The 12,840-nt window shown below is 37.3% G+C and overlaps 2 protein-coding genes across 2 annotated transcripts; one reads left to right on the forward strand and one right to left on the reverse strand.

Moving 5' to 3' along the window:
- The first annotated feature begins 212 nt into the window (after positions 1 to 212).
- Positions 213 to 10,699, forward strand: LOC108138540 (programmed cell death protein 4). The gene is made up of 4 exons (XM_017260810.2): positions 213 to 751; positions 3,930 to 5,354; positions 5,704 to 5,843; positions 9,744 to 10,699. The coding sequence occupies exons 2-4, from the start codon at positions 4,047 to 4,049 to the stop codon at positions 9,814 to 9,816; spliced, it is 1,521 nt and encodes a 506-aa protein (XP_017116299.1). The 5' UTR covers positions 213 to 751; positions 3,930 to 4,046; the 3' UTR covers positions 9,817 to 10,699.
- A 547-nt stretch (positions 10,700 to 11,246) lies between these two features.
- On the reverse strand, positions 11,247 to 12,693 carry LOC108138450 (mediator of RNA polymerase II transcription subunit 20). Its single transcript, XM_017260652.2, has 2 exons — positions 12,192 to 12,693; positions 11,247 to 11,746 (listed from the first exon to the last, which is right to left on the reverse strand). The coding sequence occupies exons 1-2, from the start codon at positions 12,603 to 12,605 to the stop codon at positions 11,411 to 11,413; spliced, it is 750 nt and encodes a 249-aa protein (XP_017116141.1). The 5' UTR covers positions 12,606 to 12,693; the 3' UTR covers positions 11,247 to 11,410.
- Between the last annotated feature and the right edge of the window lie 147 nt (positions 12,694 to 12,840).

A 12,840-nucleotide genomic window follows, 5' to 3' on the forward strand; every position in this document is an offset into this window, starting at 1 on the left:
CGTGCATTTCTCTAAAAATGGGTAAGTTGTATTTTAAATGTGTGTCCTGTGCTAAAACTGACCAAATTTTATCAGTAAAGTCGGAAAGAGGGAACTACGAGAGCCTTTCGAGCGAAGAAGAGAAGTAACGTTTCCCGGAAAACGAGAGTGTAACTCAAGTCGACCCCCGGCGATTTAACGAAAACGCTATAAAAGCGCACGCCGCGTGGCTCTCACGCTCATTCAAAGTTGATTTCTCACGGCGTGTGGTTCTGTGCGTTTGTTACATTTAGCGGTTCTCCATCCTTTTTGTTCCAACAAAAGTTCACATAGCTCTGCGCAAATTACCAACAAAAGCAAGAAAAGGAGCAGCAGGCGACAGCAACAAATAAAAACAACAATTGCAGCAACAGCTCCCCCACACAAAACTAAATGGTTGTGGGTGTTGAGTTTGTGTGTGTGTGAAGGAACCCTCTTGTAAACACACACATATGTGTATTTTTTTCTGTGAGCCACAAAAGATTTGAGTGCATTTTTTGCCACTCGCCCCCACGCCAATAAGAAGTGAGCGAAAAAGGAGACCACGAAACAACAACAAAACAGGCTTCCAGCGCATAAAAGCAGCGCGGTCGACGTCGACTGCAGTGGGCCAACGTTGTTGTTGTCGCAGTCGCGTCGTTTGTTGTTGTTCTTGTTACAGCATCAGAGCGAGAGGGGGAGAGCGAGCGAGACAGATAGAAAGGGACAACAGGAGAGGCAGAAAAACACATCGGTAAGTGGCAAAGAAGAAACAATAACAGCAACAACATCGATCTTGACGAAGAGCGATTAAAAGTAAATAAGAAAAAACTGCCGGCGAATGCGAGTACAAAAGCACAAAAGTGCAAAACAATAATACAGCCCCGGTCACAAAATGATAACAAATGTGGTTTTAAACTATAATTCATTATTAAAAGTGTTTAAATTTTAATGGTTTTAAATGGCATGTTTTCTCCAATTGGAAAAATGTGGAATTTTGGTGTACGTGATAAATTCAACCGGCACGCACGCACCCGAATGTACAAGAAAAGCAAAAGCGAGAAAAACCTAAAACTGCTGCCCACAGCCGCCCTCTCCAAATTTTATTTTATTTCAGCCTGTCCAACTTGTATGTTGTATATTTTGATTTTTTTTGTAAATGAGTTTATTTGCATTCGGCGCCTATTCCGGAAATTTCCATGTCATCTGATGCTCTCGACTCGATTTTTATTTTTCCATTTTGTCCAACCAATCACGGTGCTGATAAAATATTTAGTCTTCACAGAATTGATTGTGATTTAAAAGCTAAACAATTATTTATAATAACATTTTACAGTAGCTTGAGCTTTTGAAATCTGATGTAAAAATCACAAATACCTAGCGTATATCAATATGTCTGAACCGGTATTCATCAGCATTTTAAGCAATTATGTTGACTTAAACGGTAGGAATTGTAATACAGAACCTGTTGGTTTCAAATCCAAAGAAATGAAGAAATAAATATAAACAAATTCCAAGTTATCTTATTACTTCGTATATATGTATGTATATATTATTATACAGCTATAAACCTTAGTGTGTCTAATATTCTTACCTCCTCCGTTAAAACAAAGCATACAATGTTGCGACCAATTCTGATTCTTGTTCTTTTTTTATTGTGCATTGCTGGCTTTTTGCGAAACTTTTGCGACGCAATTTCAACAGCGTCACTTTTATGCTTTTCCCCTTTCCTTTCTCTATCTCTCTTTCCCTCCACCTCTCCTACTTTTCCTTATTTTCGGGGTTAAAAAATAATTTCGGGCTCGCATCAACAAGAAGCAAAGGAGCAAAAGAGATGGGAACAGCAGCCGAAAAATGTTTGTTTTGTTGTTTCTGTTTTTGTTATCAGAAAAAGGGGGCACAACAAGTGCGAACGAAGAAGAAGCAGAAGCAGATGGACAGAAAAAGGAAGGAGACGGCAATAAAAACATAGAAATTCGTAAGGCGCACTAAATTTTCAAGGTTAAACCGGGCAAAACAAACATAAAACCGGTTACAGCATACATATGTATGTATTCACAAAGAGGGAGTATATAAGAATCAGTATTCAAAGGAGAGAAAGAAGAGGGGAAACCAAAAGCGACGCAATACTAAGCACAGACACACTCACTCACACACACCCACCCAGCTAAACGCACCAAAACAACAACATACATATTAAAACAAAAATAACACCGTCGTGCGGCTTTTTTTGGCACGTTATCTTTGTTTTTATTATGCTTTACATGGGTGAAAGAACTAGAAGTGAAAAATGGAAATTCGAAACAAACAGAATAAAAGTAATATGAAAAAGTTTTATACATTATTATTTTAAATAAGTTTTGTTAAAAACAAACAAGCTGACATAAAAAAATCAGGATTATTACAAAACATAGGGATTCATGTACATATAAAATACAAAACAAAACAATCACAAACAAGGACTACTTTCAATTCACAGTTAGTGGAAAAGAGATGGCTCTAATGTTTGTGGGGGTTGCAAAGCTTTAACGGTAACAGCATTATGTAGTCTCTCCACTTTTCTTCTTGTTGTTGTTGTTGCGTGACCTTGAATTTTGACTATAAGGGAGTTTCGATACACGTCGTTGACGCTATCTCTGTCACTCCCACACCCATTGACAAAAATTTGCTATTTCCAAGACGCAGTACCGTTATATACAGATGTGGAACTTGTACTAGCGCTGATGATGCGGAAATAACTTATTATTCTTATTATATTTCCAAACAACAGGTCGTAGAATAGTTTCGATTATCTTTTAAAAACACCATCATAAGCAAAAACACTTGTTTTTATAGGAAATTTATATCTATAAATAAATTTTAAAAGGCTTATTATGTTTTTAGATATGATAGCCTAAAAAAACAAATTGGTATAAATGCTTTATTTCAAACACATCAGTCGTGTATTCACGATATTACTTTGCATTATTATTCAATTAGTTGTGTTGGGCATAAAACAACAATACAAATTACAACCAAGCCAAACAGCTTATTTTATTTTTAGTTTATAACACGCCAGATAGAAAAGAATCTGAATAACAAAATAAAACAATAGGGACTTATTAAGAAAAGGGGGTTTTGGGGCGATGTCGGCTACTTGCCAGACATCGGGTGTTTTTATACTCTTGCAGAGAGTATTACAATTTATTTGCAACGCACTGAAAGACACATTTCCGACCCTACAGAATATATATGTATATTCTTTATCAATATCACTAGACTCTTCGATTTAGCCATGTCCGTCTGTCCGTCCGTTTCTACGCAAACTAGTCCGTCAGTTTTGTAGCTATTTAAATTAATCTAAGCAAAAAGGCATACAATATCATATAGCTATAGCTGCCATAGAAACGATCGAATAATTCGTCAAAAAAATTACGTATACAAATTGGAATATACATTTTATAAGGAACTTAATTTAATTTAATTTGTGCTATAGCTGCAAGGGTCACAAACTATCTTTCTTTCTTGTTTTGCATTAGTTCTGGTGCCATGAATTCCACAAACAAGATGCACAATAACAAACAAGACCTTAGAAAGCATTCCAGCTTAAAGGCGAGACAAGCTAATTAAACCGCATCCAACACAACAAAAGTGAATCCTCAAAAAAGTTCTTGGCTACATTTTATAATTTGTTTTATCCTAGTTCGTTAAGTATACCGAAAACTTGCTTTCAATGATTATATTTGCATCTTTAAACATTGTACTTGTGTATTTTATTTTCCATACGGAAGTTGTACGATTTTATTAAAATGTAGGTATGTAGGTTAGTATTAAAGTAACCGGGGATCTACCTTTTTAGAATTTTAAGAATGTTTTATAGTCATATACGAACAATATTCTTAAAGACACTTATTTAGTTTGTACTGAAATATATACATATATATTTTTTATAGAACAAAAAGGACGCACCTGGTGCCAGAGTACAAAACCCAAACCGTCACATAATCCTTGCTGTGCATTCCAAGGGGAAAACGAGGGACGTATTGTAGAGAGTGTGAGTTATCGCCAATATGGAAGTGGAATTGAATAACAAACGCGCCACCAACGGCGGCGGTCGTCACTCCTCGGCGGAATCCGATTCCAAGGAAAGTTCCGTGGAGCGGGAGCTGAACGGAGAGATTCAGGCGGTGGAGTTGAACGGCGGTGACGCAGGAGGTCACTCGAACGGGCATATCAAGAAGCCGCTGCCCGTGGAGGATGGCAGAATAAAGCGCAAGGCCAAGCGGCTCATCCAAAGACAGAACAGTGGTTCGGGCGGCAGTCCCAATCAAACCAACGGCAATGGAGCTTCTTCCGGCGGCGCAGGTGCCGGTACATCGCCACTGGTAGCCAACGGCATCCTGCCCTCGCCCGGTGGCTATGTAGTGCCACATCGCCGCTGGAAGAATAGCCGGCGATCGAGGAACCTCAATCGTGGCCGGGGACTACCAAAAAAGGGTGGAGCCGGTGGCAAGGGCGTCTGGGGATTGCCCGGTTCCGAGGCTCTGGCCGAGGTCTATGAGGATGAAAATGATCCCAATTACGATAGCGAATGCAACGATCGGAATGTGGAGCTGCGCGAGGTGATCACGGAGATCACACCCGAGGAGTTCTTCAAGCTGGCGGAGCCAATTGTCCTGGAGTACTACGAGCACGGGGATACGCACGAGGTGGCCTTGAGTTTCGATGAGATACTGCAGGGTCCGTTGCGGGAGCATATAACCAGCATTCTCGTGGAGATCGCCATGGATCACAAGGACTCGCAACGCGAGATGACCTCGGTGCTGATTTCCGATTTGTATGGCAGAGTTATAACCGGCAAGGATATTGAGAAGGGCTTCAACATGCTGTTGGCCAATCTGCCGGATCTCATCCTTGACACTCCAGAGGCGCCCATTATGTTGGGCAACTTTATGGCCCGTGCCGTGGCCGATGACTGCATTCCGCCCAAGTTTGTGGCCAAGGCGGAGGAGGAGCTTAAGCATCTGGAGCTCGGCGAACATGCCGAACAGGCTCTGCGCCGTGCGGACTCGCTGATCCATAAGCAGGTGTGGGCCCATTTGGACAATGTGTGGGGCATGGGCGGGCCACTGCGTCCGGTGAAGACGATCACCAAGCAGATGGAACTGCTGCTCAAGGAGTACATATCCTCCCGTGACGTGGCCGAGGCGCAGCGCTGTCTGCGTGCCCTCGAGGTGCCACACTACCATCACGAGCTCGTCTACGAGGCGATCGTGATGACACTGGAGTCCCTCAGCCAGACCACCGAGGAGTCTATGTGCGAGTTGCTCAAGCAGCTAGATCTCACCTGCCTGGTGCTGCCCGCGGGCATGGAGCAGGTAGGTTTATACTTTAAAACTTTACTATTTTAAACTGCTGAATATCTTTTATATCTTTCAAAATATAGTTTGAATCAACAACTGGATATTTAGTTGAATTAAAAATACTTAAATTTAAACTCATTAAACAAATGTTTTTTTTTTCTTGCCAGCTAAAGTTTGGGAATTTTGTTCCAATTGATTAATTTCTTTGTGTTATAATTTTTACTTGAGAGTTTCTATTTGAAATGATTTCATATTAATGCTCATAGAGAAATGCTCTTGTATAATAGTTTAATGATGAGAATAATCCTTAAGTTTTATAAATTCTTCCTTTTCTAATCCACCAAATTGTTAATCCTTTTGCCAGGGTTTCATGCGCGTTTTCGATGACATGGCGGATATCGTTTTGGATGTGCCCCTGGCCTATATAATACTCGATCGCTTTGTTGAACGCTGTAATCGCGCCGGATTTCTTACCGACAAGATTATAAACAATGTGCCATCTCGGTAAGTGATCATTTTGTTCTTTAGAATGTTGTAAACATGATTTGGGCGCCTTAAATTAGTATTACTTCTTGGAATAGAAAACAGATAAGAGTTAGAATTAGATAATTAAAACGATTTTCAAAGATAATTGGCGTTTACTTAAATCAAGCGACCATTACATTATGGGTAACGTTTCGTCTCCTTTCTGTATGTGACAATTAAATGTTTGTGTTTATTTCTTTGAAATATCAATTGATAAGGACAATAGAAATAGAAAATGATGAGCCCACCTGTTTACAAAAATATTCAAACTTAGGCACATACATATGCATGTAGAAGAAAACAAACTCAGTTAGCAATGAGAGCGAGACGTGTTTACGTAATCTTAGCAGCCATAAAGACAGTACGCCCCCAAAGTGGTGCCCCCTATAAAGCAGGCCTATACATTGTTGTTTACAATTATATGTATGTTTGTGCATATGTGCATATACACACTCTCCATATGAAACAGGGCCTATTGATCAGATCGTCAGCCACAAAGAGGTATTGGTTAATTGTTCATAAAAACTCGCTGTTTAGTTTGATAACAATATTAACTAAATGTCGATTATGGAAAGTTTTTGTTGTTTGATTATTCTATTTTTGGCGAAGGGCATAGCTAAGATTTATGGAGGCCGTTGGTTTGCTCCAATTTGTGCCTATGAGTGAAGTGCAAACACTTGTTGGCAATTGCATAAGTAATGGTTATTTAATAAAAATAAATTAAGGTACATATATTACAACTTAATTAATACCTGCCACAGGAAGATATTTTTAACATTAATTTAAAGGACTGTGGGCGTTTTTTTGTCACGAGTTTTTATAAAGTTCATGTATGTATACATAATGCGGTATTACTATAATGTTTACCGGTGCTGTGCTTAGATATGTAGGCATTTTTGTACGTGATATTTTTTTGTTTTTGCCGGCTTCGACTTGTTTATTATTCTCCTATTTATTTATTTTTTTTTTTGCTTTTGGCTCAGTTTCTTATATAGACGGATAAGTAGTACATATAGACGTGTTTTGTTTGTGGCCAAAGTGTTTGTCTGTGCGAGTGTATATGTTTGTTTATGAAATTTCTATTGCGCAGTTCAGTTTCGCATTTTGGAATTAACTTGACGGACGACGCGTCATCCGTTGAGGCAGTCGCCGATGGTTGTTGGTTGTTGGTTTTCATTTATTGTTTATGTTGTTTTTCTTGTCGTTTCAGTAGTTGTTGTTGTTGTTGTTGTTGTTGTTGTGCCGGTTTATCAGGTGCCGGCTAGTTATATTTATTTTTATACCGAGTTCTTTGCCTCTCCTATGCGATCATATTTTTTCCATTTGTACTTTCTGTTTCTTTGCTGGGGCTTTTGTTTTTCAGCCGTTCATGAAAAATACTGTCGGTGTTTACAGTTTTTAAGGATATCGTATTATTTTTATATAATCTCTGCACCCAAAAAAAAATCATTCAAAAATGGTCAAGGGCTGTAAAGATGTGTATCTATTACTCAAGATAATTATTTTATGGAAAATTTTTGGTCGAGTTTTTCGATATAATTTATTTGTAGTCAGTCATGGAAAATCATTACGACTTACAATAATTAATTTTATTTTTAAGATAATTATAATTATTCGTATCCTAAAGCTAAATAACATTATTTAAGCTATATGCATGTACAAAGGAGCGAGAGTATTTAAGACTTCGGCTTTCTTTACAGTTTTTGTCGTTTGTTTTGCAAAAGAAGTGGTTTTTATCTATAGGGTTTGTGAGGGGGGAAGGGTGGATGAACATCTCTTATCGATTGCTTTTTATCGCGGCAAACTTTGCATTACTGAATTGATGTTTGTTGCATTTTTTTTTTATATATTATAGTTTGTTGGTGCAACAACCTGCAAGTGGCTCAAGATCGTCTTGGGGTTTTGTTTGCTGTGGTTGTGTGCTAGTGTTTGTGCGAAGGTAAACATGGCGGCCAAGTTGCTGTTATCGACCTGCTTGCCACTCCCACTTTAGTTGCTATCTTTGTGGTTGTTGCTGTTGTTTTTGTTGTTGCCTATGTTGTTGTTTCTGCTACTATAACTGCATTTGCATTTTGCATTCGCCTTGACTGCGGCTATTGCACTTTGCCACTTTTAGCGCAGTAACAACAACGCAACGCGACAGCCACGACAACGACTACAACAACAACAGCAGCAGCAGCAACTGCAGCAGCCACAACAACAACACCAATCACATTGCACCAACACACCACCAACAACAACGCCAACGCAAATGCAGCTGCATAAAGCTAGCACAAAAAAAAAACGAGCTGAACTCAATGCCAAGACACTCAGACATATAACGGTTAATGAGTTCGAGTGCTGACAAAAAACGTTGTTTATTTCGAGCTATTTTACTAATGTTTATATTATATATTTTTTAATTACAAATTTTTTTCAGGGTGTTAACAAAATTGTGGTATAAGTTTTATGTTCTATGATTTATCTGAAATATTTCTAAAATATGCATTTAATTATTTAATACCAAGCTTCAAATTTTGAGAACTTCTGTTAAACATGGAGTTTTAAAATTTCTGTGATCTATTCCAAATTATTGTGACCCCTTAATTGTTTAGCTGTAAATTAGCTTTACTGTCAGCACTGCCGTTAAGCTGACTTCGTTGGGGGCTCCGCACTATTATGCTCTTTTTTTTTAATTTTGTTTTTTTAATCCGTGTATTTACTTGTGTTTGTGTTCGCGCACGCTTATCTTGGCGCTATTTTATTTTGATTTTTTTTTTATACATTTGTGTATTTATTTGTGCAATTTTGTCCCCCACTTGGTCACATTTATACATTTGTATTATGTACATATGTGTATTTATAGGAGCAACAATTAAGGCTTAAGCTGTTTTTTTTAGTTTTTTACTTTATTATTAGTATAGAATCCTTTGATTGGTCAGCTCTTTGAGAAAAAAAAAACTAGTTTTGATTTACCTCCCTCCTCTCAATTTAGTGCACCCGCTACTTTTGCACAGCTGTTGTAGAGAGAGATATATGGAGAGCATTGAGAGTCCGAGAGAAACCGCAAAGAGAGAAGAGAGCACGAAAAAGGGTCAATGGTTGAATGAACTTTTGTGCAAATTCGTTGTTGTTCTTGATGTTATTGTTGTTGCCAAATTTGCGCCAAGCATTTTGCAACTTGTTTTTGTTTTTTTCCTCTTTGTTTCCTTGTTCTTTGTTTTTGCAGCATTGCATTGCATTGCATAATTGTATAATTGCTAAGTGCGTACGGCAAAGCGAGAAGAAATAAAATACAAATACAAATTATGCAGTTGCATTTTAAATATATTTTCTTCTTTGTTACTAGCTTGCTGTTGCTATCGCTTCGCGATGTAGAGCAATATTTATATGTTCCATATTTAAATCGTTGATGTAAGATGTTTGATCAAGAATCAGTTTAAATCATTGCAAATAGTGATAAAATTTTGATCAGTAATTACAAAATAAATTTTACAAATATGAAACCACTCTCCAGCAATATCAAATGATTTTATGTACAAAATTTCTAATATTTCATCTCTTTGGTTCATTTGTTGTTGTTGAATTCTTGTATTCAGGTTCTTGGGAATTTTATTTTTTTTTGTTTTTTTTAAAAGTTGTGTATTTCTTTTTGTCATATATATATTGAATTATGAAAGTCGGACATAGTATCATTATTAAAAAAAATAATTTAGAGGCTGTAAAACTCGGAAGGTTGTTCTGAAAATATAAATACGTTTTCATTGTTATCTAAAAGATAACATAAGATCGGTAGCCAATTTAGAAATTTGTTTACCAAGTCTAGTCCATAATATAACCCCTACTACCCTTATTGGATTAATCAATTTCTGATCAATTTCTCTGGTTTTATATTTGCAGCGGACGCAAGCGTTTTGTTTCTGAGGGCGATGGTGGTCATGTGAAGCCGGCTACCTTGCCCATACGCGATTAAATAGGTATGACGGGGACCTTTATATGCTTATATAACGACTCGACCCCAAGGACACCTAGAAGCAACCGCAGATTAAAAAAAAAAAACAAAAAAACACCAAATTACGAAAAGGAAAAAAATCCACAGGAATAAGCAAACAAAAAAATTGATAAGAAAAGACGAAATGGAGAATTTGTCGCAAATCTTGATATAAAAAAAAGAACCTATCCTTTAACCCGGAAACGGTCACACACACACAAAACAACAAACAATCAATCGGAATTTGATCTCCGTTTAAACTATATTCATAATTATAAATTCTACATAAACACCTACAACGTATATCTTACCTACATGTAACTAAAAACGTAAAGCGGAAGTATATTTTAAAGATTTGTAAAAACGAAATGAGTGAAAAGATCACAAAAAAGATAATCCAGCCAGGAAAATGCAGAAATGAGAATAAAAGCAGTTGTGGGTCTTCTTTCGGTTTGGATCGATCGCAAATGATAAAAGATGGAACAGAACAGCAGCGTACTTAGCACGCTGTCATTATGCCACTTTAAAGCAAAGCATATTACTTATACGAAACTGTTATACACTACACACTCGTACACCCCAAAAAAAGTGGATGAAAAGTTGTATGAGAATTATGTTTAACCAACCATTGTTATACAGCCAAAACAACACACAAATTCCATTGACTTGAAATTCAGAAAACAATTTTGATTACTCCCTAAGCACATCGTCATGATTTATTTCCTTCATTATTTGTAACTTTGTGTGTTTAAATGACTCACCTAATTAAGTTTAAAATTACGTATCACATACATTTACCAACGATTCACTTATTTCTTGCTTGCTCTTTTTTTTGATTGAATAAACGTTGCATTTTATAAGATAAGAAAAAGACTTTTGCTTTCGCCCACTTATATTTTAAATTGTTTACATTTCATGAAGAAAAAAAATTCGAAAAATTTATACACGTACATCCACACATCTATATATAATATATATATCTACATATATATATAAACTATTGTGTTAAAAGCAGATATACATAAAAATAAAACTTAAAAAAAAATTTGTTGGTTTAATAATATTCATTTGGGTGGTATTTAATAATTGAATATTTTTAAATAGCGTAAAAACAATAAAGAACTATTGATAAAACTAAGTTTTTTGTTAAGATTATATACCATTTTTATTCTGTGATTTAAATTCTGATGATTTTTAAAAATATATATATCATATACAAATAAATTCATAAAAAATCAAAGATGTCCCTATAATATCAAAAGCTTAACAGTAAACAGGTGACCAAAGTGTGCCAGTAATCTCCAGATATTTATAAAAAATACGTATTAATTTGGATATGGTAAACCGGGTATTTACTATATAATATAAGTTTTCATTACATACTAATTAGATTTCTAATATAAATACATGTATAAGAAAGAAACACTTTATTGCTTACACTGACATAACTAGTTTGCTTTTGGAGAACTTTAAAGATTTTAAGAACACCTTCAATTTAGTATAGGACAAAAAAATAGATTTTTTCAGCTTAATCTGCTACTGAGCCATCTGGTGGCTCCAGCTTAACGTCGGCGGATCAGGGTCGGTGGGCATGGCCCACCACCGAGGGCGACATGTGCACGGGCGGGCCACCCGGACCGCTGCCCATGCTTCCGAGCAGGGCCACATGCTTTCGGTAGTTGGTGAACTGCTCCAGGTACTGTTTCACCGTGTCCATCGGCTCGAAGATGTCGTTGTGCTTCGCATGCAACTGCTGCTGCCCCATTGCCGTCATTATCGTCTGTGTGGCGAAGTACGAGGGGAAGTCCTTGCCGACTCCGATGCCCAGGAATCCTTGCAACACCTCGCGTATCATTTCCCAGCAGTAGGCCAGTATCACGCACGCCTTGTACTCGATCTCGATTAGGATGCCCTATTAGTAAATGTTAATATTGTCAAGTCGATTTAGGTAAATGTAAAACTACAGAAAGGTTATATTTTTTTCTGGGAATTCCTTTAGATATCCCAATATTTAAAAACAATATATGTATTGTTTAAGAAATATTTTGTTATAACATTGTCAAAATACGAACAAAAGGAGTTAAAATAAATAGATAGTAAAGCAGATTAGTAATACCTTAAAGTGCTTTATTAATTTTAGAAGCTCTGATTTCGAAGGACTATATGGTTAAACGATGGCAGTTTACTGATAACTTAAAGGGCTCCATTCATTTTAAAAGCAATGATTTTGAAGGAGTAAAAATAGATGCAAAGATGGGGGCACTTTGGTGATACCTTAGAGTGCTTTAATGTATTTTCAAAGTTCTGATTTGGAAGGAGTACAAAAACAGATGGTTAGAAGGGCAGTTTAGGGATACCTTGAAGTGCTCCATCATGGTGACTGATCCCAGTTTGATGACGAAATCGCCATACTCGAAACGGGCGCCTCGGGACTCGATTTTGGTTTGCTTCTTGGACGTGAAGGTGTTGGTCACCTTGCCCATGAGCAGATCGAAGCTGTTGTCGGCGACGAGGGCCACCTGTTTGCCGGTCCCGTTGTCGATGATGGAGAACGTGGAGGCGGGATGTTCCGAGTCGTGCAGGACATGGACGGCACGTCCTGGAGAACCATTGTGCGGCTGGGGCGTCGAAATGTACGTTTCGCAGTCCACCAGAAATTGACCGGCATGTGTGGCGCCAAGCGAAAGCAGTCGTTTGCTCAGCTGATCGATAATGTGCGCCCCCGATTTACCCTCGGGCAGGGGGTATGGTTGCAATACAGTGACACCCATACTTTATTTTTAACAATTAAGCGAATAATTTGGTTTTAAATGATACTAATTTTTATTTGTTTACTTTTGCAAGCCGTGTTTCGGCAGTGTGACCATTGATTGCTTTAGTTGGAAAAACCAACAGGGTTGCCAGAAGTTTTGCAATTGTATTCAAATATTTAAAAGCTGAAAAGGTAAAAAATATATAAATTTTCTTATTCGGGCCTGGAAAAACACTCAGATATTGGAGAAAGAT

The sequence above is a fragment of the Drosophila elegans genome, unplaced genomic scaffold (genome assembly GCF_018152505.1).
Source record: "Drosophila elegans isolate 14027-0461.03 unplaced genomic scaffold, ASM1815250v1 contig_149, whole genome shotgun sequence".
Classification (NCBI taxonomy): Eukaryota; Metazoa; Arthropoda; class Insecta; order Diptera; family Drosophilidae; genus Drosophila; species Drosophila elegans.

Coding starts and splice junctions, on each gene's coding strand:
- LOC108138450 (XM_017260652.2), bottom strand. CDS start 12,605: ATGGGTGTCACTGTATTGCAACCATACCCCCTGCCCGAGGGTAAATCG. Junction 11,747..12,191: donor CCATGATGGAGCACTTCAAG/GTATCCCTAAAC, acceptor ATTTACTAATAG/GGCATCCTAATCGAGATCGA.
- LOC108138540 (XM_017260810.2), top strand. CDS start 4,047: ATGGAAGTGGAATTGAATAACAAACGCGCCACCAACGGCGGCGGTCGT. Junction 5,355..5,703: donor TGCCCGCGGGCATGGAGCAG/GTAGGTTTATAC, acceptor TCCTTTTGCCAG/GGTTTCATGCGCGTTTTCGA. Junction 5,844..9,743: donor ATAAACAATGTGCCATCTCG/GTAAGTGATCAT, acceptor TTATATTTGCAG/CGGACGCAAGCGTTTTGTTT.